The sequence below is a fragment of the Thamnophis elegans genome, chromosome 3 (genome assembly GCF_009769535.1).
Source record: "Thamnophis elegans isolate rThaEle1 chromosome 3, rThaEle1.pri, whole genome shotgun sequence".
Classification (NCBI taxonomy): Eukaryota; Metazoa; Chordata; class Lepidosauria; order Squamata; family Colubridae; genus Thamnophis; species Thamnophis elegans.
In genome coordinates, this window is record NC_045543.1 from 111,548,639 (window position 1) to 111,570,766 (window position 22,128).

Sequence of the window (22,128 nt, forward strand, 5' to 3'; positions counted from 1 at the left end):
AGTCAACCCTGAGCCGGTGAGATTTGAACCGCTGAACTGCTGATCTAGCAGTCAGCCTGCAGTGCTGCATTTAACCACTGCGCTAACTCTCAAGGTCAAATAGTCCATTTATGAGGGTGGTCCAATATTTTTAACATTAAAAAAAAGTAAGTAAAGGAAATTATAATCACAGTCAGGCTTTCTGCCAGAATTCTAAAGATCAAGTTTCTTCAGGCAGAGATGATATCATCTTCCTTAAGATACTGATACTTGCAGATATTGAAATATGTACCTGAAATGAATCATAAACCACATTCATTTTTTTTATTTTCTTGTCTGTTAAGTTCAAAATTTATGTCATTGTGTATGTTTTAAATATTTGCTTGATATACAGAGCACTTACCTAAAAAACTCGCCCTAAAATAGAGAACAGGAGCTTGATAACTGCAGGAATATAGTACATGATATTCATAGCGAGTCACCTCTGATACTTCAGAGACTCCAGCCTCTTGAGAATCATCTAGACCTTCCTGAAACATAATTTATACTAGTAAACACAAGGCTGTGACAAGAAAGCAATAGCTTATTGTATCCAATCAGTACATATATTAAATAATAAAAAATTGCTATGTCATTTATTATGTATTACATTGTATTGCATCATGATAGGACTACCTGAAAATTGATGGTTTATTTTTAAAAAATGCACACATGAATACGTGTGTGTGAGACAGAGGGGGGAAACGGAGTGTTTAATATACTTATGACAAAATATTTTTTTAATAAATAAGTTCACTCACTTGTTCTAGTAATAATTAGATCCCTGGGGTATCATGTTATACGATTTGGGCAATTTAACTACAAGTCTCATTTTTAAAAAAAGTTCTCTAGGTTTATCCATATATTTATGCAGTGATGGGATTCAAATAATTTAACAACTGGCTCTCTGCCCTAATGATCAGCTGAGTAGGCGGGGCTCAGTGATCATGTGTCTGGGTGGGCGTGGGCAACTCAATGTCACTGACGTCAATTGGTGCTTCACCTTAGCTGTTACAATGTAATAAGAGTTAACCAGAGAGGCAGTTTCTGTAAGCAGGACAATAAAGATTAGGCTAGAAACAAGACCAGAATGTTTCTTTCCTTACAGGATTAGATTCCTGTAAAGTGGAAAAAAACAAACTGCTCCAAACTGCTTAGAAAGTTAACAACTGGTTCTCCCGAATAGGTGTGAACTGGCTGAATCTCACCACTGTATTTATGGTCTTACCATATAAAATATCAAGAAGATTTCTTAGTGATATCACACTAAATATCACCATTTGTGATGATACTTAGAGTTGTGTCTCTTTCATGACCACACAGATTCCTTTGGAGTAGCTTCCCCTTAAAATTCAGACAACAACAATCGATTAGCTTTTGGGAGAGATATGAAGACTTTGATCTTTATTCATTCTGCTAAGGTGGAAGTTAACTGAGCAAATGCAAATGTAAACATGGAATTAATTTGATGGTATGATGCTGTGATAGGATCGGTGATGCTATTGTGGGGTTTTATGGGTTGTTGTGGTTTTATGAATGTTGTTGTGAGCTGTCTAAGATTATCATATACAAAATAGAAGGATATATAAGTTTTCTAAATAAATAAATAAATACATTTGGCCAATCAGTGTCATGCAGTCAATATCACACAGAGAATCTACAACACATTTGGGAAAAAAAGTCTTTTCTCTTTCAGAACTCAGCTATGGACAAAACAGGCCCATCTGAGTTGAAAGCCATATGCTTGGTTTCTCTTCAACTTCAATGCACTGTAATGCTTCACAAATGTCACATACAAAACTGGGGTAACCCATCATGCTAAATTATTGTTTACGTACCACCATTCACTGAATAATGCATAGTTGTCTGCTTTAATACATCATGGTTTATAAACTATAATGTCTAACTTCCCAAAATATTTAATACCGTAAGCTGTCCAAGGTTATTCTGTAATATTGTAAGCTGTCCAAGGTTATTGGCAACCAATACACTTAATAAATAAATAAATACAAAGCCAAAACCATAAAAACTACAGTAAAATGCTTAAATTTATAATTAACTCTTGATTTTTATAGCAGAAAGGGGTGAGACGGAAAAAAAGCAGTATTGTGTTGTGGCATCAAACCCTAGTCTTTTTTCTACAGTTATCACAATCTAAACGATGTGCTTGTAGTCATTACTGTTCAGCTCACAAATATATTTTTTTATTTGTTTATATCCCACCTTCATTATTTTTACAAATAACTCAAAGCAGCAAAAACATCGAATCCTCCTTCCTTCTCCTATTTTTCCCACAACAACCCTATGAGGTGAGCTGAGCTGAGAGTAAGTGACTGACCCAAGGTCACCCAGCTGCATTCATGGTTAAGTAGGACTTGAATTATGGTCTTGTGCTTTCTAGCCTGATGCTTTAACTACTAGACCATCTCTGGATTGAGATGGATTGAGTCTAAAATAGTTTGGCTTATCTAAGCTATTTAATGAATCAAAGCTAAGAATCAGAGGCTTCCTTTCAGCCAAATAATATTCCTAACCTATTACATCTATAGGGTTTCTTTCAACCAAGGAAAGATTTATGGATATACGAAGGGGAAAAATATTACATTAGAGACAATTCACAGAGCCAAATTCATACAGAAATCAAAATGCGATTAAACCAATGTACAATATTCTTAAGAATGAAACTGTACATTGAATGGTGTTTATTAATTCATTATTACTAACAAGTTAGGCTAGATAAATATAATTGTATTATCTACTTTACTCATTACACTAAGTTGATTGTCTATGACTGCCAATCTTTTGATCACTTTGAGTAGTAAAGCATCCTTCTGTATAATTCAACTGATAAATGTCAAACCCTAAATTTATATTGGTGGTAGGTTTATCATACTATTTTTAAAAATAAAATTAAAACTATTTACTTTTATACCAACCTTGATCTTGATCTATATAATATATATTATAATTCATATGATAACAGCAACTTAAATTACTGAAATAAGAATACTTTAACAGTAAGCATACCACAGTAAACATATATTTAAGATTAGGCTTAAATATAATGAAAAATCTACATTCTCATAGAAGTTAAACAAATATAAGGCATCCATTAAATCCTTCCCAAAGACCACAATAAATCTTAACTGTTCAAAATATTCTCTCAATTTATGACACTTTTCATTACTGATCACTTGCAAATTGAAGTAATTTCATTTGCAAACATAAGTGGTCATTTGGAAATGAAGCCATTTTACTTTTTGAAAACATTTGTCATGGACTGAGAGAAAGGCAAATATTAGAATATACAATGCAATAATACAAACAATATATTCCCATAATGTAAGCAGGTATTTCTGTCAGAAATATATATATATGTGTTCCAGCACTGTATACTTTCAAGCTTGTCTCCTATATGGTTTGAAAATTTGAGATATCCTTAGTAGTTAACCAACTGTAAGGAAGATCATTGTGCAGTTGTTGTTGTTGTTGTTGTGCATGAAAACCTAAACAGCTTAAAGAAACAATTAAAAACCAAATAACTTAAGAATCTGTTTCAACCACAGCTGGTGCTACCTTTTCTCACTCTTAAAAAACCTTATTTCTTCCTGCATTACAGAAACATTTCATACTATGCCAAATTTAGTACTGTATTAGAAAACAAATTGAGATAAGAAATGTACAGGTGGTCCTCGGCTTATAACCATTCATTTAGAAACCATTCAAAGTTACAACGGCAGTGAAAAAAAGTGACTTATGACCAGTCCTGATACATACAACTTTTGCAGCATTTGCACATCACATGATTAAAATTTAACGCTTGAAATTTGCATGTATCCATCATTCCAGGATCATGTGATCATTATTTGTAAGTGAGCCTGGCAAGAAGAGTCAATGGGGAAGCCAGATTCACTTAACGACCATAAGTCGTTAATTTAACAACTGCAGTGATACAACTGGCAAAAAGTCATAAAATTGGGTGCAACTCACTTAACAACTACTTTGCTTAGTGAACAGAAAGTCTGGTCCCAATTGTGGTTGTAAATTGAGAACTACCTGTAACTATTCAAAAAAAAAAACCCCATCAAATTCCTGAAAATCAGACAAAAAGCACAATGTTTTTTCACAAAGTCAGAATGAGAATCAGAATCAAGCTGGAAGAGACCTTGGAGGTCTGCCAGTCCAGCCCCCTGCTCAAGCGGAGATCCTATTCCATTTCAGACAAGTGACTGTCTGTCCAGTCTCTTCTTAAAAACCTCCAGTGATGAAGCAGCCACACCAGCTTGTCTAAAGTCAAGCTGCTCCACTGCTTAATTGTCCTCACTGTTAGGAAGTTTCTCCTCAATTCCACGTTGCTTCTCCCCTTGATTAGTTTCCATCCATTGTTTCTTGTCCTGCCCTCTGTTGCTTTGGAAAATAAATTTACCCCTCCTCTTTGTGGAAGCCTTTCAAATACTGGAGTACTGCTATCATGTCCCCCCTAGTCCTTCTTTTCTCTCTAGTAGCCAAACTGAACTCCTGCACTCGTTCTTTACATGTTTTAGTCTCCGGGCTTTTAATCATCTTAGCTCAGGGTGTCAAATTCAAAGCCCACAGGCTAGATCCAGTCTGTGATGTGGTAAGATCCAGCCCGCGGGGCCGTCGTAGTCTACCCAATGTGAAGAGAAAAGATTGGGCCAGCGTGGCTTCGGCCCGGTCTACCCAATGGAAAGAGGAAAGATCAAGCTAGCGTGGCTTCGGCCTGATCTACCTAGTGCAAAGAGGAAACATGTCAGCAGTTTGGGGAGTGGTGTCAAGCTGGCTATGCTCATCCAGTTGGCCACACCCACCCAGTTGGCCATGCCCGCCTGGCCCCCCCAAGGTCAATCACAACCCTGATGAAGCCCTCAATGAAATCGAGTTTGACACCCCTATGTTAGTTGCTCTTCTTTTTACTTTTTCCAAAATCTCAACATCTTTTTTGTAATGTGGTGACCAAAACTGGATGCAGTATTTCAGGTGTGGTCTTATTAAGACTTTATAAAGTGATACTAACACTTCACATAATTTTGATTCTATGCTTCTGTTTATACAACCAAGGATTCTATTAGCTTTTTTGGCTGCTGCCAAAACACTACTGACTTTTGTAAGTGATCATCCACTAAGACTCCAAGGTTCCTCTCACAGTTTTTGAGACAGGTTTCCCCCAATCTATACTTATATCTTTGGTTTTTCCTACCCAAGTGTAAAACCTTGCTTTTCCCCACATTAAATTTCATTTTGTTGGATACTGAAACAAATGATTTAAGCACAGCAAACTGCTGAATAAGTATATAGTTTCATGTAGGGATAATATCCAGTTTTGCTATAGATTTTAACTACATATTCAGAGCACAGGCTCATTAGCTTATCTTATTTCTACTTCCATAGCTATTTCTTCATCCTATAAACATACAAGAACTTCTGAATCCTCCTTAAGGCCAGTACTAATCCCTTTCTATTTGGTAAACAGTACTAACAGGAGGCATGACATGACATCTAGAGTACTCATGTGTAATCCTTTGCTGTTCACTAGGGTGAATACAAAGAAGGAAGTAAACCTTGGTGTCTGCAAATGTTGATAGCATTATTTTCATCATTTTCTGACAGAAATGTCAGAAGAAATAACTGTTCATAATATTAATAAGTTAAAAGAATTATCAGAATTTTTAATTACACCAATGTTTGTGAAGTGAATGGTAAAGTAGCCATTTATATACTGGCAAGTAAATCCTTCCTGTGCTCAGACCTTCAGATGTCCACTCGTTAGATGTTACAAAATTGTCAAATAAAAAACATCCCTAGGTAACCCCTCTAATTCCCTTCCCCAAGGCTGTGATAGTATTTTGATTTTTAAATGCACAACTATCACTGCTTCAGAGGACAGCCAGTTTAGATTTAATTTTAGTTTACCCTTTGATGCTTCCGCCTCTTAGTAGTAAAATGTTTAGTAGAGACTAAACATTTTTGCTTCTGATTTTGAATTAAGCAATTTCCCATTACAATGAAACACAAATTATATATTCAAGCAAGTCAGGATTAAGTCATGGCTTAGAATTCTGACATTCAATAATTTTAGATCGTTCATGAATATTCAAGCTTCCATTTACTAAGTAAGCATAGTTCAAAATCAGAAACGGATGCTTTGTATTTCCTCTGTAAAGCGGAGTTTAATGAGTGTAATGTCACATTTTACTTTGGTCTAGAAGCATACACAGTGTATACAGTTCACTGTTCTTTCCAAGAACAGCAGCGTTGTGCAAGCAAAAATCCTATTCATAAGATGAATACAGGATTTTTGGTCAAGCTTTTTACTTTTTTCAGTCTCCCACACCATAATTCATATTATTCCAAGTTATCAAACATCAGCAGCAACTTCTGCTGGGTAAAAGATATTGAACAAGTAGATGAGCTCAGCACATCTGGCTCTGTAGAAATTGCTAGCTGAAACCTCATTCTTCTTTCACTTTTGGCTATGTTAGATAGGTCTAATGGGAACTCGAGTTCAACAACAACTAGAGCAAGCCTATCTGTGTCCACAATATTAGAGTAGATTCCATTTGGGAACAAGTAAGTGCAACTTTACACAAAGAGTCTAAGCCTGTGGTTCTCAACCTTCCCAATGCCGTGATCCTTTAATACAGTTCCTCATGTTGTGGTGACCCCCAACCATCAAATTGGTGTCTCAGTTCCTAAGACCATCAAAAATATTTGTTTTCCGATGGTCTTAGGCGTCTCCTGTGAAAGGGTCGTTTGACCCCCAAAGGGGTCCCAACTCACAGGTTGAGAACCACTGATCTAGAGAGTCAAATGTTAGTAATTCTGTAATAGCAGAAATAAATTCATACGAACCTGTTATAAATGTTTGTGTCCAATTATATAACCCAAATAAGCTGACTTTACCTATTAACATGGATTATATGAACAATTTATTAGTATCTTCATAAATAGGGTCCTGTTTGTGGTGTTTTAATAGATATGTTGATTTTGTGTTATCATACTTATAAACCCAAAAGATTGTCAGTGATTTCAACTAGGTTTAGAATTATGAAAGACTGAACTTGTAAGTATAGCCTGTGATCAAAAGATTTGTAATTGTTATTCAGGGTTTAAAAACAACATGAAACCATTTATAAATATATTTTAGAATTGCTCCAAACCAGTTGATTTTTTAATTATTGCCTCTTCATAGCAATACTACTTGCAGTACAGCATGGGGAAACCAATCTGGAACTGCCTGTTTTCTAAACAAATTGGGAAGTTGTCATCAGGAAGCATCTGTTTTATTACATTCAATAAAAGCATTATTGTACTATCATATTGCAATACTAAGTACAGTAGATACCAGGCTCACTGCCTCTATATCATCTCATCTAATCTATTATGTAAAAAACCAGCACCACCTAATTAGTATGCAAGGTTTTCACAAATCTCAATAACTCTTCAGTATTTTAATCCTATGTTTGCTCTCAAATGTGGCGGGATCTGCTCTTTTTAAAGCTACTTGTTAAAAATTACCTTAAAAATTAATCCAAAATACAGATTTCTGCTTTTGTAAACATGGTAATTGTACATTTTCTCAGAAAGCTGTTCAGCAAGATCCTTCAAGCAAAGTTCAATATAGTGGGAGCTGTTAATTTGGCAGCATTTCAAAAGGATCTGGAACCTGGCCAACATTAACTGGCCTAGGTTATGGAAAAACACAGAGAGAGAGAGAGAGAGAGAGAGAAGGCTCTTCAGACGAAGAGGAAAGTTGCATCTTTTTCTACTCTCAAACATTGATAACACTTGATCCAAAAAGCATTTCTGAAGCAAAATTTTCCAGAGATGCAGAACCAGCTTTTATATACGTGTGTGTGTATACATACATACATACATACATACATACATAAATACATACATAAATACATACAGTGTTCCAGCAGGAATGCATTACCACCACCATCCCTCGCATTGTTCTTACAGTCTCCCACTGTCTCTTGTATTGCTAATCAAAGACCTTTTCAGAATTCATACTAGTCATAAAGAATCATTTCAGGACTCCTGTCTGGTATAAAATGACAAAGCTGTATACCGATGAAGAGATATTGAGACTGAAAGAAGCGGTGCTGAATTTGGACATATATTGTATGGGACTTATATAAGACTTGTTTGAATCTTAATTTAAACTGCGCATGATCTATTCTTTGGGGCGAGGAGAGCGGAGATCATAGTTTTCTTGGATTGTGGTTTGGGATGAATGGAGTCGGGTGCGTGGGGTAGATGGAAGGGTAGTGAAAGTTCAATTAGATTATCTTGATCCAGAATGTAAGCTGATTTTTGTATAAATTGTTATTTGAATACAAGGTTAAGAAAGATTATCTGGAGAGTCTACACGAGGGTGGAGTAAATACGAGAAGAGCAATGGATGAGGATAAAATATATATGCGGACACGGGTAAAGGCAGGATGGGAGGTATAGAATTTATATGCGGAAGCAGGTAAAGACATTGTTTAAGATTTTAAAAATAATGAGAAGCTGAGTTTAATGTTAGAGAGTATATTGACTTCTCTTTCTTGGGGGGGGGTTCCCCCCCCTTTTTCTTTTTCTTTTTATTATTCTTTTCTTTTTTGTTCTTTATTTTTTATTATTTTTTATTATTTTGTAACTTCTAATCTATTTGGTTTCAATATACTCCAGACTTTGCTTGATAAAGAACGATGCCGGGAATGGGACCTGGGAAGTCGGAAGGGGGTCAGGGAGGGGGGTTCAGGGGGTGGGTGGGGGGGAGGGTAGAAGTATAGACTCAATTTTCAGAACAATGAATGCACTTGGATACTGTTGCTTTTTTTTTTCTTTTTTTCTTTTCTTCTTTCTTTTCCTTTTATTTTTCTTTTGTTTTAGTACAAAACAAATAGACCAATGAATACTAGAAATACACCGAAGCGAGGTGTAGAGGGAAAGAAGAGGGGGGAATTAAGAGGGAGTGAGAAGGGAATGTAAGGAGGGTGAGATGGTGGGAAGGGGAGAAAGGAATGGCTGAGGGGGAGGGGAAGTAGAAGAGGGGATTGTTGGAAGGGAGAAATGAAAGTTGGAGGGGTAGAAGGAAGGGTGTATGTAGGATAGAAGTGTTATGAGTTGTTTATTGCTTCTTTTTTTTTAACTGCACAGTATTTAAGTGATTGTATAAAGGAAAATGAAAATGTAATAAAAGAATCTTTGATTAAGAATCATTCCCATTCAACAAAGAGAGAAACAAGAGACAGACTTGTTATTACAGCACCATTTGTTTAATTATGATTTATTAAATAAATGACAATGACTGGGTTTAGTTAATATAATAAACCAAAGCCAAACAAATCATGTTATGTCTTACTTTGTTCTTGAATTAGTCCATAGAGTTTCAAACATAATCAGTTAAAATGTCATTCAGTGGGCTATGGGTATGTTGCTTACTTTTCGTGTTGTTTATGAGTCTGTAATTTTATTTATTTGTATAGCTGCCCAACTCACAAAAAACAACTCTGGGCGACGTGCAGCAATCAGATAAAAACACAAATATAAAAATGACAGATATAAAAAATATAGAAATCTGCATTAAGAAATAAACAGCATAAAAACACATATACAAATCCCTAGGCATCAAGAGGATAAAAATGGCCATTTCACCAATGGAGTCATCTAAGCAAATCTTCAGTTTCCTAGGAGCTCCAAGCCTGATAACATAATCAGGTCTTGAGAGTTTTCCACTAAAGAGTTAATTTAATTTTGGAGAACATTCAATAAGATGGGCAGTATAAAAGAGAAGGTACTGTACACCTCCTGGTATCTACCAAATAAGAGTCCCTAACTGATGGTTCCTTGAGCATGCCCTCTCTAACAGAACTAACAAGGCAGGCTAAAATAACTTGAGAGAAGTGATCTTTCAAGTAGCCTGTTCCCATGCCATGACAACATAAAATCAGCACTTTATATTTAGATGTGGAAGCCAAGTGGCAACCCATGCAGCTTGTGATGCAAAGGTGCAATACACACTGTGCTAGGAGCACACATAACTACCAGTGCTGCTGCATTTTATATCAGCTGACGCTTCTAGGGCTGTGATGGCGAACCTATGGCACAGGTGGTATGCAGCTGTTATCCCCAGCTCAGCTCCATCACAAATGCGTGCGCGCCTCCTGCCGGCCAGCTAGTTTTTGGGTCTCTGTTGCACATGCACAGGGGGTGGGGTGCATGCGGAAGGCGTGTGTGCATATGCGGGGCATCGCAGGGGGTTTGCATGTAGATGCGCAGGGATCATGTGGGGGTCATGGACGCATAGCATCATGGGTGTGTGTGCATGCACACTTTTGGCACACAACGACAAAAAGGTTACTCATCACTGTTCTAGGGTTACTCTTCAAGGATTCTCCCATATGAAGTGCATTACAGCAGTCTAATGTGAAAGAGAGTAGGGCACGAGTGACTGTAAACCTGCCAACCCAGGAATTGATAGACAAGGAGGAGCTGTAAAAAGGTCCTTCCAATCACAATTTCCACCTAGCAATAGTTATGAGTCTAGAAGGACCCCCGATTGTAATATTGTTGCAGTATGTTGCATACAAAGTATGGTGCAGAAGAAGTGAAAGAAAGAAGATTAGAAGGAGAAAGAGAAAGAAGACTAGGGAGAAAAATCAGAAATAGACCTTTTACTTAAGAAAAAAAGGGAGAGAGTTGGAGATCCAAATGACTGCAGTTGATGAACCATGAGACCATAACTTAGGGAGAGGTAGCACTGTTCAATAAATGACTTCTGTGCCTGAGATGAAAGCGTGAATTACCGGAGTAACTGCCTGTAACTTATCTGATCAGTCCACTGAAAAGTAAAGGACAAGATGATATGAGAACAGATGCAATTGCATCTGAAACACAAAATGAAGAATAGGAAAAGTACAAAAACACAAATGAACAGAGAAAATAAGAATAAGCTGAAAAGGGGGAAAACAATGACAAAAGAAAAAAAAAGTAGCAAATGTAAGGTGGATCAGGGAAAAGGAGGTGAAAATTACATTACATTAAATGGCAGGTCTCTGCCAGTTAGGACAAGAGATCTCCTGGAACTGACTGATGAAATTAGCCTGAGTTCAAGACAGAATAATAAACATAGGAAATAAAAAATAAAGGAGAAAGAAAAGATAGTACACTCTTTCTTGGAGTGAAAGTTCTAGCATTCAGGTATTTTTATTTATTTATTTACTTTATTGTAATTGTACGTATATATACAATATACCTATACAACAAACTTCACAAAGCATCCAGAGACCAGGCCCAACACACATGACAATCCCCACACACACACACCCCTCCCAAAATTCCCCACCCCTAAACCTCCCAAGCATCCACACAACAGACCAAGTAATGCTGTCCAACAGCTCACTGATGGTGGCCCTTTATTCATTGTTTAGTTCATTGTATTGGTATGGTGTTCACAATTGGTAAGAACCAAGTAGTTAAGGATTGGTTGCTAGAGAAGGAAGAGGCTGACTATTTACTCTTGGGAATAATGAGTTTGGAAAGTGGATGAAACTCAAATACTTTGGTCACCTAATGAGAAGAAAAGACTCACTGGAGAATAGTCTAATGCTGGGAAAGATGGAAGGCAAAAGAAGAAGGGGCAACAGAGAATGAGGTGGCTGGATGGAGTCACCAAAGCAGTAGGCGTGACCTTAAATGGGCTCCAGAGGATGATAGAGGACAGGAAGGCCTGGAGGAATGTTGTCCATGGAGTTGCGATGGGTTGGGCAAGACTTTGCAACTAACAACACCAAGTAGATGTGTGTATTCAAGTCTAGTTGCCTGATACAATTATTAACATTGCAGTTGGAGCTAAATTGGAAGGAAAATCATAATCCTGTAAACTATTTGATTGGGCAAGGCTAAAGGAAAAAACAAAGTGACAGGCAGGGAGAGGTAAGATGGAAAATGAGTACAAGCTGTTCTGTGGGAAGAGAGTTTGCAAACGTGGTTGCCAGTATCAATTTCCATTTCCATTCTTAACTTTTGAATCAGGAACTTCATACTTAGGCTGATGCCACTGAATGTCAGGTTATCTGTAACAAACTTGTCCATGATGAAATTATGAATGAGAGGGCAGACCTGGTGTCCCTCTGGCTGGAGACTGAGGTGGGGGCAGTCTTTTCTCCTCAGTGAGATCTACCCAGTTGAGTACTAAGTAATACATTAGCCTCAACCGTACTGTTCCAAATGCCACATTTGTAAGTTGACCAGAGGTACAAGCTGGGGTTGCTGCTATTTTATAATCTCCCAGTGTATAGCAACCAACCTTCACCAAAGTAGACACTGATACTGTAATGAACATTATTGGATTACATTATGGCCACACAGGATGTTTTTAAGTAGCACTTGTCTGAAATATCTAGCAAAAAAACTACTGGTGCTACAATAAATTGACACCTAATGTGCCAAAGCAAATTTTTATTTTGTGTGTCTCTGTCTCTGTCTCTGTCTCTCTCACACACACACACACGCACGCACGCACACACATACACATACAAACGTTCCAAAAATAAGTATTCATTGCTCACCATGCAAATAAGATACAGTTATTTAGAAAATCTGGAAAAGAATATTCCTCCCAATAAATGCAGGTTTTGCATTTATTCAGGAAATACATTCTAGACTACCCGTATATGAATGAGGTGCCAACAAAAGGAACCTTCCCCCATGAGAATACATATTTTTCATTTCCTCAACATCACTAGTTGCATCCCAAATTCTACATTTCCTAAGGCTCACTTTACCTTGAGGCAAGGTAAAACAGTACAACAAATGAACATGAGCATATTTACAATATCATACAAATACTAGATTAAAGTTTCTTCAATGTAAGGGATTCTGTCAGGACATGTCTACCTGGTTTGATGTTATCTATATACTTTATTCTACCTCCCAGGTGTTCCTTATTACTGCTAAACTCCCCTTATTGCTTGCACTCACCAACCCCCACCTCCACTTGCCTAATACAATCAGCTTACTTTGACGGTTTGGCAGAACTTACTGAACTGAATCCAATTCTTTGCTTACCCAATAATCTGGAAACAACCAGGGAAACATATGTGCTCAATTACATACAATGTTGTAGAATCAGAACACTTCACAATACCATTGCTTTCCAATAACTGTTATTTCAAAACCATTGGGAATAATTTTTGGCATGTGAACAGAACTTCCTTGAGTCTGAATATGGACCAAATAGACCAAACACCGAAGAGGATCATAGATGAGTGTTTCATGGTGTTTCCCATAATCATGGTGGTAAGAAAAAACCTCAAAGATGCAAATAATGCCTTAAAGCATCTTTCATCCCCTTGCATTCCTTTCAAAGTTATTTTTTCTTCTGAAAAGTCCTAACAACCAGTAAAGACTATATTAATAATGAGAAAAAAGGCTTTTCAAGAATTCACTAACAGACCATTACCATGATATTATACATACCTTACTCTTACAATTATTGCTTCTATAAGAAGTCCTAATTCATGATAATACCATGCTGGGAACTCTTCCTCATATCTATTTTTTCAACTTTTATATCACTGTTTTAATTATATTTCAAAAAGAAATATTTTGTACATACTATTTGCGCACTCTATTTTTGTAACAAGAGTTTTATTTAATTACTTTTATTTAACTTTTTGAAGATATTTATCACAAAGGCTAGGACTTTTTATCTGTTTAAATTTTGGGTGACAGAACAGAATAAAGTATATTAACCACTGAAAGCCTGAGTAGGTTTACAATTTCTTTGAGATTCATTTGAGTGGTACAAAGAAGACAAAGTTTTGTGTGCCTTAAGGGGAATAATACAAAGATTTTTTTTTCTTTTCAAGGAAGTGACTTTCACTTAATGCTATAGTTATCCTGCCTTTTGATCCTACTGCAATAAACATCATGGGGAAATTGTTTGCTTCCTTTCTCACACAAAAGGCACGTTCATGAATAACAATAAACTATAATTAAGTTCCAAGCACAGGCAGGAATCCCCTCTCCGGTTCCCTCCCTTGTTATTTGTAGAAGAATAAACCAGGCTTCAGGTTTGTTTCAGAAGATTCAAGGTTTGTATGTAAAATCCAGAAATAGTGGTTTAAAATTATTTTCTAAAATAAATCTTGGGTGGTAGAAAGCAATAAAGAAAACCTGAGAATTTCAAAATGGTTCATTCACAAGACAAATTTCCAAATTACTAAATTATTTGCTTCCCTTCTTTCCATGCAGAAGAAAAAGAAACTAAGCAATGTATTCTCATCACATGCAAATTCAGTCTCTATCGCCAAAAATACCACACTAGATATATCTTTGGGACCAGAAAAAAAACTCTATTTCTTTAAACTGGTGACATACAGAAATAAGAACTTCATCAACATAATCATTGCTATTATTATTGCAAACATAGGTTATATATATGACCACTGAAACATTCAGTAATGTTTCACCAACATTAATCAATGACTTCTTAATACTTTATGGTCCTATTTAAAAATGTATTTATCAATTGCTGCTTTCCTACCTATTTCTAGCAATTTTTTCAAAACAAAAGCAAAGGAATTCCCTACTGTTTACCTTTTTATTTTTGTTTCATACTTAATAGGGAATAGAGTATATATCCAAATTAATCTCAGACAACACAAACCAGAATGCATATTAATAAGATGATTATATTCAATCTGCCATTATGTAGTGCAACCACATTTGAGAAAAATTTTCAATTTTATGTTTTTCAAAAACATACATATTTTTCTTACACAACAGCCTTGTTTTAGTTTTCCTTAAAAATCTGAAATAATCAAGTGATAGTGATAGACAGTATTTTTAGAAAGTTATAATTCAACATCTATAATGCAAGCTATTATTAGATTTAAAAAGAAATATGAAACAACATAGTTCTGTGTATATATTTGTAGTTTGCCAGTGTATACATGACATGGTGAGAGCTAAATAGCTTGAAATAGATCTATACTAGTCTCCCTTCATTTATTTATCAGCAAAAAATTCAATACAAAAATGGTTTCGGCCTGGAAGCCTCCTAGGATAGGGCTGAAAGGCAAAAGGGAAGCAGTATGCTCCCTCCCATATTTGGGACATACCAGGTGCCTTGACAAAACATCTAGTGTGTGTGTGTGTGTGTGTGTGTGTGTATGGCATACAAAGAATGTATGCCTGAAATAATGTATGTATGTATGTATGTATGTATGTATGTATGTATGTATGTATGTATGGTTTTTTCTTTTGTGTAACCAAATATGGGAGGGAGCATACTGCTTCCCTTTCGCCTTTCAGTCCCACTCCAGGAGCAGTCACTTACATGACAAACCATTTTGTGTTACATTTTTGCTGATAAATAAATGAAGGGAAACTAGTATAGATCTATTTCAAGTTATTTAGCTCTCATCAGCTAGCCATACTCTTACTGGGATTAGAACTTGGGATTAGAACTTGGGTTACTTTTACATATTTACCAACATACACACAAACACACAAACATACACACACACACAAAACTTCAATAATAGGCTATGGATTGATCTTCAAATATAATGTTCGTCAAATGAATAAATATTTATTCACTCTGTCACAGTTACACTGTTATAGATTGTATATATTTTGCTTCAATCTCCTGCTCAGTACAGGAATCACTAAACAATCTCTGGAAATGCCCATGAAGCGCCTTTCTTTTCTTTACATTGAATTTAATTTTGTTAGATAGGTTATTTGTTAAATGTCTATGGAACATACATCTATCTAAGAAAATGCAGAGATTTGCAAAATCTCCACAAAATGTTTTTTAAAAAAAATACAAAACACACAACCTGTGAAGTAAAATGAGTAGTGATCAAGAGTAGTGATGCTTCATACTGGTCACGAACTCTTAAAAATCATTTGTATGGCTTTAGAAATTACATCTTTTTTTAAAAAATGCCCAGTTGCATATTCTGTTAAGCGTAAGCATGTTTATGTTGTAATTCTCATTCCTCCCCCCCAGAGCAAAATTATTGTGCATATACTGTAGCAGCTGCCTTGAACATTTTATACATGCTACAGTTCCCAAAGAACTGCAGAAATAACAGCCCATCCCTGAAAAAGCAATATATGAAAGGAAAGAGCAAACTATTCAAGCCCTGCTTATGAACTGGAGGAGAAATAGCACATCCCATTTACATGGTAAGCTACAAAATAAAGCAAATCTCCTAAACTAATTAAGTCTCTAATCAAAGTGCTTATACTGAGAATGAAGACCAAAATCATTATATATCTAATGTCTTTTGGCCTAAATTAGCATGCTTCCTACAACTAAACCCAAGAACAGTTTCTAGCTTTTCAACTTTTAAGTAGCTTTTTGAAACACTTCTGGAAGCTGTCTTAGAGAACACTAAATGTTGAGTTCGTTGCTGAATGAGTTAAGTTCACATAATATCGATCAGGGGTGTCAACTTCAAGGCCCAGGAGCCGGAGCTGACCCGTGGGGTGCTTAGATCTGGTCTATGGGGCTGCTTTGGTAAACAATGAAGGACTGGCCTATGGTGCCTCTGCCAGTGAAATGGAGCTTTGGGGGACGGCTGCATGCGGCCCAACCCAAGTTCCGTTTTCACAGGCAGAGGTTTGCAGGAGGCTGTCGCAGTTGGAAACAGAACTCACAAGGGCCGTGGGCAACATCCCGAGCTGTTTTCGTTGGCAGAGGGTTGCAGGAGGCCATCGCAGCTGGAAACAGAGCTTGTGTGCCTGTTTTCACTGACAAGTGCTTGTCCCCCAACACGAATTACATAGAGCTGGCCATGCCCACTCCAGCCACACACACACACCGGGCCCCCAAGGCCAAACACAACTCTGATGCGGCCCTCAATGAAATCGAGTTTGACATTCCTGCTATAGATGATTGGCAGATTTATCCTAACCTTAGCAATCATTTACTATGTAATGACACAAATAATAGTTTAGAAAGCTTTTGGAAAATTAACTAACTCAGTACAAAATTGTTATGATAATCAACAATAAATAAATTGGTAAATACACATTTTCTCTGAAATGTCAAGTACATTTTCTTTGATTTTCTTGAGGGAATAAACTTTTGCTGGACAGTCTTGTATTAATTGTATTTATTAAAAATGTAAACAAAAGAGTCAAACTAAAGAATCCTCTGTAGTGCAGTTTACTGCTATAGTTAAAAGTATTACGTCACAAAGTACTCTCTCAGTACTCTCTCAGAAACACAAAATAATACTCTCTCTCAATGCTGTTTATTCTTTTGATGTTATTATTTTTATCAACATATATATTATGTATCAGCATGGGTTGAATTTCTTCTTGAAAAGTTAACTGATATTTGTTTTATATCATTTATCATCAATATTTCAATTCATTCTTAATTTATCTTTGCCCAGTCCTTTTCATTTAGTACACATTCAATTCACAACATCTTAAGTAATCTTCTGTAAACCTATATTTTATATTTCTATGTTTTTTTCTTATTTATTGTCATTAACTCTTGTTTTCTATTTAGGAGCTTAAGGATAAGTAGTCTTTTATTCAGGATTATCTTCTACGGAAAAAAACCATAATAACTACCACCAAAAATTTCAATTTTCAGTACTAACAGCAAGTTGGTTTACATATTTTTTTTTTAAAAAAAACTACTCTTCTCTGTTAAATCTTGTTGCTTATTTCTATGCTATTATCCTATCTTTTATTGAAAATGCAGCCAATGTATCAATATTGTCATAGCTTCTGCAATTATTTTCCTATAAGCTTAATATTTAGTTCCAGAAGTTTATTTTTATTGATAAACATCGTTTTTTTCTTATTTATGTTTAACCCATAAAGTTTATTTGGGTAAAATTTACTTGCTATTTCTTAATAGAACAATAAAATTTATACAATATGTTTATTATTATGCTTTTAATTTTTAGACTTTTTTCCTGTGTTTATTCCATACTTTTAATACTGTGCTCATGATTAAAGAATCTCTTATATCTTATGTCTTTCAATATGAAGCCAAAGATATTTATATAAACCATCTGGATATCTTGCTCCGTTACAATAGAAGCAGCCCAGCTCTAAAGTAATATGATCCAGTCTTTGATGCACATGAGACATCTGGCTTGATAAAACAATTTGAAATTTGATACTACCAATCCACATCAATCTTTCAGGCCTTGAAAAATCTTAACTTTAACCCTATCCCATGCAATACCAAGCTACTAATATCCAAAAGAAACTGCCTTGGAAATGTAACAAACCTCAACCAAGCAATACAAAACCCTATGGATTAGGGCAGAATCAGGGGCAAAGTATGGAAGAGTGAAAGATGGAGATGCTACATGCCACATCAAGGCCCCTCTATCAACTCAAGACATTTGCCATGGCAGTGTTTACCCGATTCCACCTCCATGCCCTCTGAGTAATATAAATAGTCCTCAACCTACGAGCACAATTGTGACCAGACCTTCTGTTACTCAGTGAGGTGATCATTAAGTGAGTCATGCACAAATGTACAACCTTATTTTGCCGTATATATTCAGGGAATCACTGTGGGGTTTTTAAGAAAACAACAACCCAGATGAGAACCTTGCAGACTGAAGTGGAAACATATCTAGCTGACCTTGTAATGATGAAAAATCCAGCCCAATGATCTGAGCTCACAAGTCTCCCAATTTTGCATCATTAGAACTTGTTCAGTTCAAATTTCTAAGATCAGCCATTTAAATTCCAAAATGTGTCTCTAATACCACCCCACAACTAAGAGATAGGAACCTAGATTGTGAGTGACTATCTTTTTTCCCACTTGCCCCGTTAACTATGAGGGATGAGGGATGATTTTCAGTCCACATGGAAAAAGACAGTAGAAACTAAAATCTAAACCTTGGCCTTCTTTTCAGGTTTTCCATAGGATCAGGCAAAAGCATTCACTAAACAGCATGCAGGAGATACAGAACACCAATGGGGCCTAGCCAAGTCTTCAATCTTTATTGCCATGAGACCAATAGCTATTCTCCTATGGCATACTTAACTAATCTTGACCTAACTAACAGAAGCTCTTTATTCTGGCACAATGTCATGTGTTCTTTTCAGCTGTCTTTGAAGGCAAAAATGATCCTGCTGTGGTCCACCAGCAGCCAGCAGATTCGGATAGTGAGGAGGTTGGGGAGGAACATGGGCCAGTCCTGGAGTCTGGAGAAGGTTCTGATGAAGGCTCTGTGTAGGAGGCAGAGATAGGGCTGTCTGACAGTTATCAGCTGCCTTCTGAGTCAGACATCAGTGAGGCAGACGAACAGCTGGAGCCTGTTACCAGGGTGTACATGCGCAGAGTTGCCAGACAAAGGGAACAGCTAAGGAACAAGGGCTGACTTGGGAGTGAGGCCACAGGTGGACGATAAATGGCCCCTCCCATAGGGAATAAAAGAGGAGCAAAAAGAGAGTAGAGTTTGCAGGAGATAATTCGTTCGCTTAATTGGTTCGTGATCTCAGAGGCCCCTTGCCGAGTTTTGAAGATATCGGCCTGGCAACTCTCAAGCCAGATAAGGTCTGTAACTGTAAATTCACCCTTGAAAGACTTTCCTGTATGTGAATGAGAAGAATTCACAGCAACTTAATAAAATGGTTTTTTTTTTGCCAGGACAAGGAGTCTGCTTTGTGGTTTGGAGACGCTTAGGTCAGAACAGATCCTCTAACTGGATTGACAATGCACCTGTGATTCTGAACACCTGTAAACTTTAGTGTGTGCACTTGACCAGTGTCTATACTACAGAGACATTTTTCCAACCCCAGTTCACCATTACTGCATAAACCAGAGTGGACAGGACAATTTCATACCTCCCTGCTGCTTTCAGCTACCAATACTATCTAATGTGGCCAGGTTCCGTGCAGCAGCACTTAAAATCCATCAGAAGATGTCAAGGATATAGGCTTCCGGTCTGGCGTCACGCTGGAACGAGCTGCTGACAGACTCTCTGTTCGGTTCGCCCGGTCTTTCCACGAGCGTGGCCGTAATAGGCAAGGTCCCTTCGAGGTGCGAGGACCTTTGGAGAGGGGAAGCTTCTGTGCAGTGGAGGGTGAAAGGCGATCTCCCCCCACGAAGCAAGAGGCTCCCTCAGAGTTCGTGCAAAAGAGGTCGGCTGATTAATGGCCGACTAGAAGGCGTGACTGCCAGCCACTAATAAGGAAGGAAGACAACTGCAGGGGAACATAGTGGATCGAATGACGGTAATCACAAGATCTGACTTAAAAGCCTAAATCTAAAAGATAAACAACTTTACTGCAATAAATACAGATACGTGTGTGGGCGCATTTATCTGCAGCGGCTATTAAATACAAACAGCAAACTTTTGTGAAAGCTGATTGACGTAGTGGACAGAAGGAGACTGAGGCTTTGGACTATTTAAATTTGAGGATTAACAGACTAAGAAGAGAAAGGCAGTCAGCTGGATTTGCCTGCCTGGGAAAAAGGAAAAAGGAAAGAAGTTTAATCACAAGGGTTTGAAGTACGCGGTGTCATATTACAGCCAGAGACAGCAGAAGGAAAACACTACACTGACAACAGGAAGAGATTGATGGGTGAGTTCTAAATACTTTCTGGCCTCTCCTGCACCCTGTCGTATCACGCTGAAACGTTTCTCTTCCTGACTCTCCCAGATACTAGAGAATTAACTGAGCCTATATTTCACAGTCCTGCTCCAGCTTAATTACCCTGTATGTACCCCGGGCTCTGTATAACTACCCAAACAGCATTCAGAAGGTACTAGGCTTACACCTTAAAGGGGAAGAGCTGAATTAAAGCAAATGGCAACCAAAACAGTAACTTTAATTAAAGGGAGTAAAAAGCAAACTCCCCTATCTACCCCGGTGAGGGAAAAGTCCCCTGAGGGCAGGCAAACGGGAGATAAGGCAGCCCCAACCCTGCAAGACCAGGAAGTAACAATGGACTCCCTACAAGAGACAATACTGAAGATGGGTGAAAGTCTCACCAAAGGCCTGGAGGGAGTAAAGAATGAAATACATGAAGTAAGAAACAATATGGGAAGAATTGAGGAACGCATAGGAGTAATACAAACAGCGCTGCTGAAAAATGAGCAGGAAATCCAAAATGTTAAGGGGAGAACGGAAATAGCGGAAAAAAGGATAGACAAAGTAGAGGACAATCTGGAATCTATAAACTCAAGCCTGGAGGAGGCCATCCTCCAGCTAGAATTAGAGCGATCAGCATATTATTTAAGACTACAAAACGTGGAGGAAGCAAAAGATGAAAACCTCCAGGAGCTGATTGGAGAAATCCTGGGATTAGTCCTCGGCAGGCCGAAAAAAGAGGTTATTAATGATCTGGATGAAGCCTATAGAGTCAATACAGGCTTCGCGAGACGCCACCGGCTTCCGAGGGAGATCCATGTGAGGGTGTTGAGAAGACAGCTGAGAGAGGACATTCTAAGTACAATAAGAGGGGACTCTCTAACATACAAAGGTAAAGAAATTCTCATCTTAAAACAGACTCCACGGAGAGTCAGAGAGAAGAGAAGGAAATACAACTTCCTCTCCACACGTTTAAACAGAGACAGAATCCAGTTCAGATGGCTCCTTCCAGAAGGAATGCTGATAACATGGAGGGAAAAGAAATACCGAATAGACACCTTGGCGAAAGCTCAAGAATTCCAGGAACTTTTACTAGCAGACGATGAGAGATTTAATAAAGAAGGACTTTTAAGACAGGAGGACACTATAATTGACACTCAACCAGAGGGGCGGGGGCCAGGAGAGGCCAGAGAACGAGAGAGATATGGCAGAGAAGATTCGAGAGCAAGGTCACCCATCGAGACTCGATCCAAAGGCGCCCTCAAAGCGAATAACGTGTAAGGGAATTGAAGAATGGGAAACGAATGTACTATCAGCAAATGTAAATGGTCTTAACATAACTTCCAAAAGAAAACGTGTACTGTTGGATCTAGTGAAACAAAAGTTAGATGTAATCTGTCTGCAGGAAACCCACATTAAAGAAAAATACAATAACCTGTTGGTCTGTCCAAAACTAGGTAAAACATTCTGCTCGTCAGCACAAACCAGAAAAAGAGGAATTGT

At 37.4% G+C, this 22,128-nt stretch overlaps 1 protein-coding gene across 2 annotated transcripts in view; it reads right to left on the minus strand.

The window, feature by feature from the left end:
• ATG10 (autophagy related 10) overlaps positions 1-22,128 on the minus strand; it is a 119,743-nt gene that overhangs the window by 28,759 nt on the left and 68,856 nt on the right. For both annotated transcript variants that reach the window (XM_032213937.1, XM_032213936.1), the window contains exon 4: positions 383-509. In XM_032213937.1, coding sequence (XP_032069828.1) covers positions 383-509 — 127 coding nt within the window. The remainder of the gene's footprint in view (positions 1-382; positions 510-22,128) is intronic.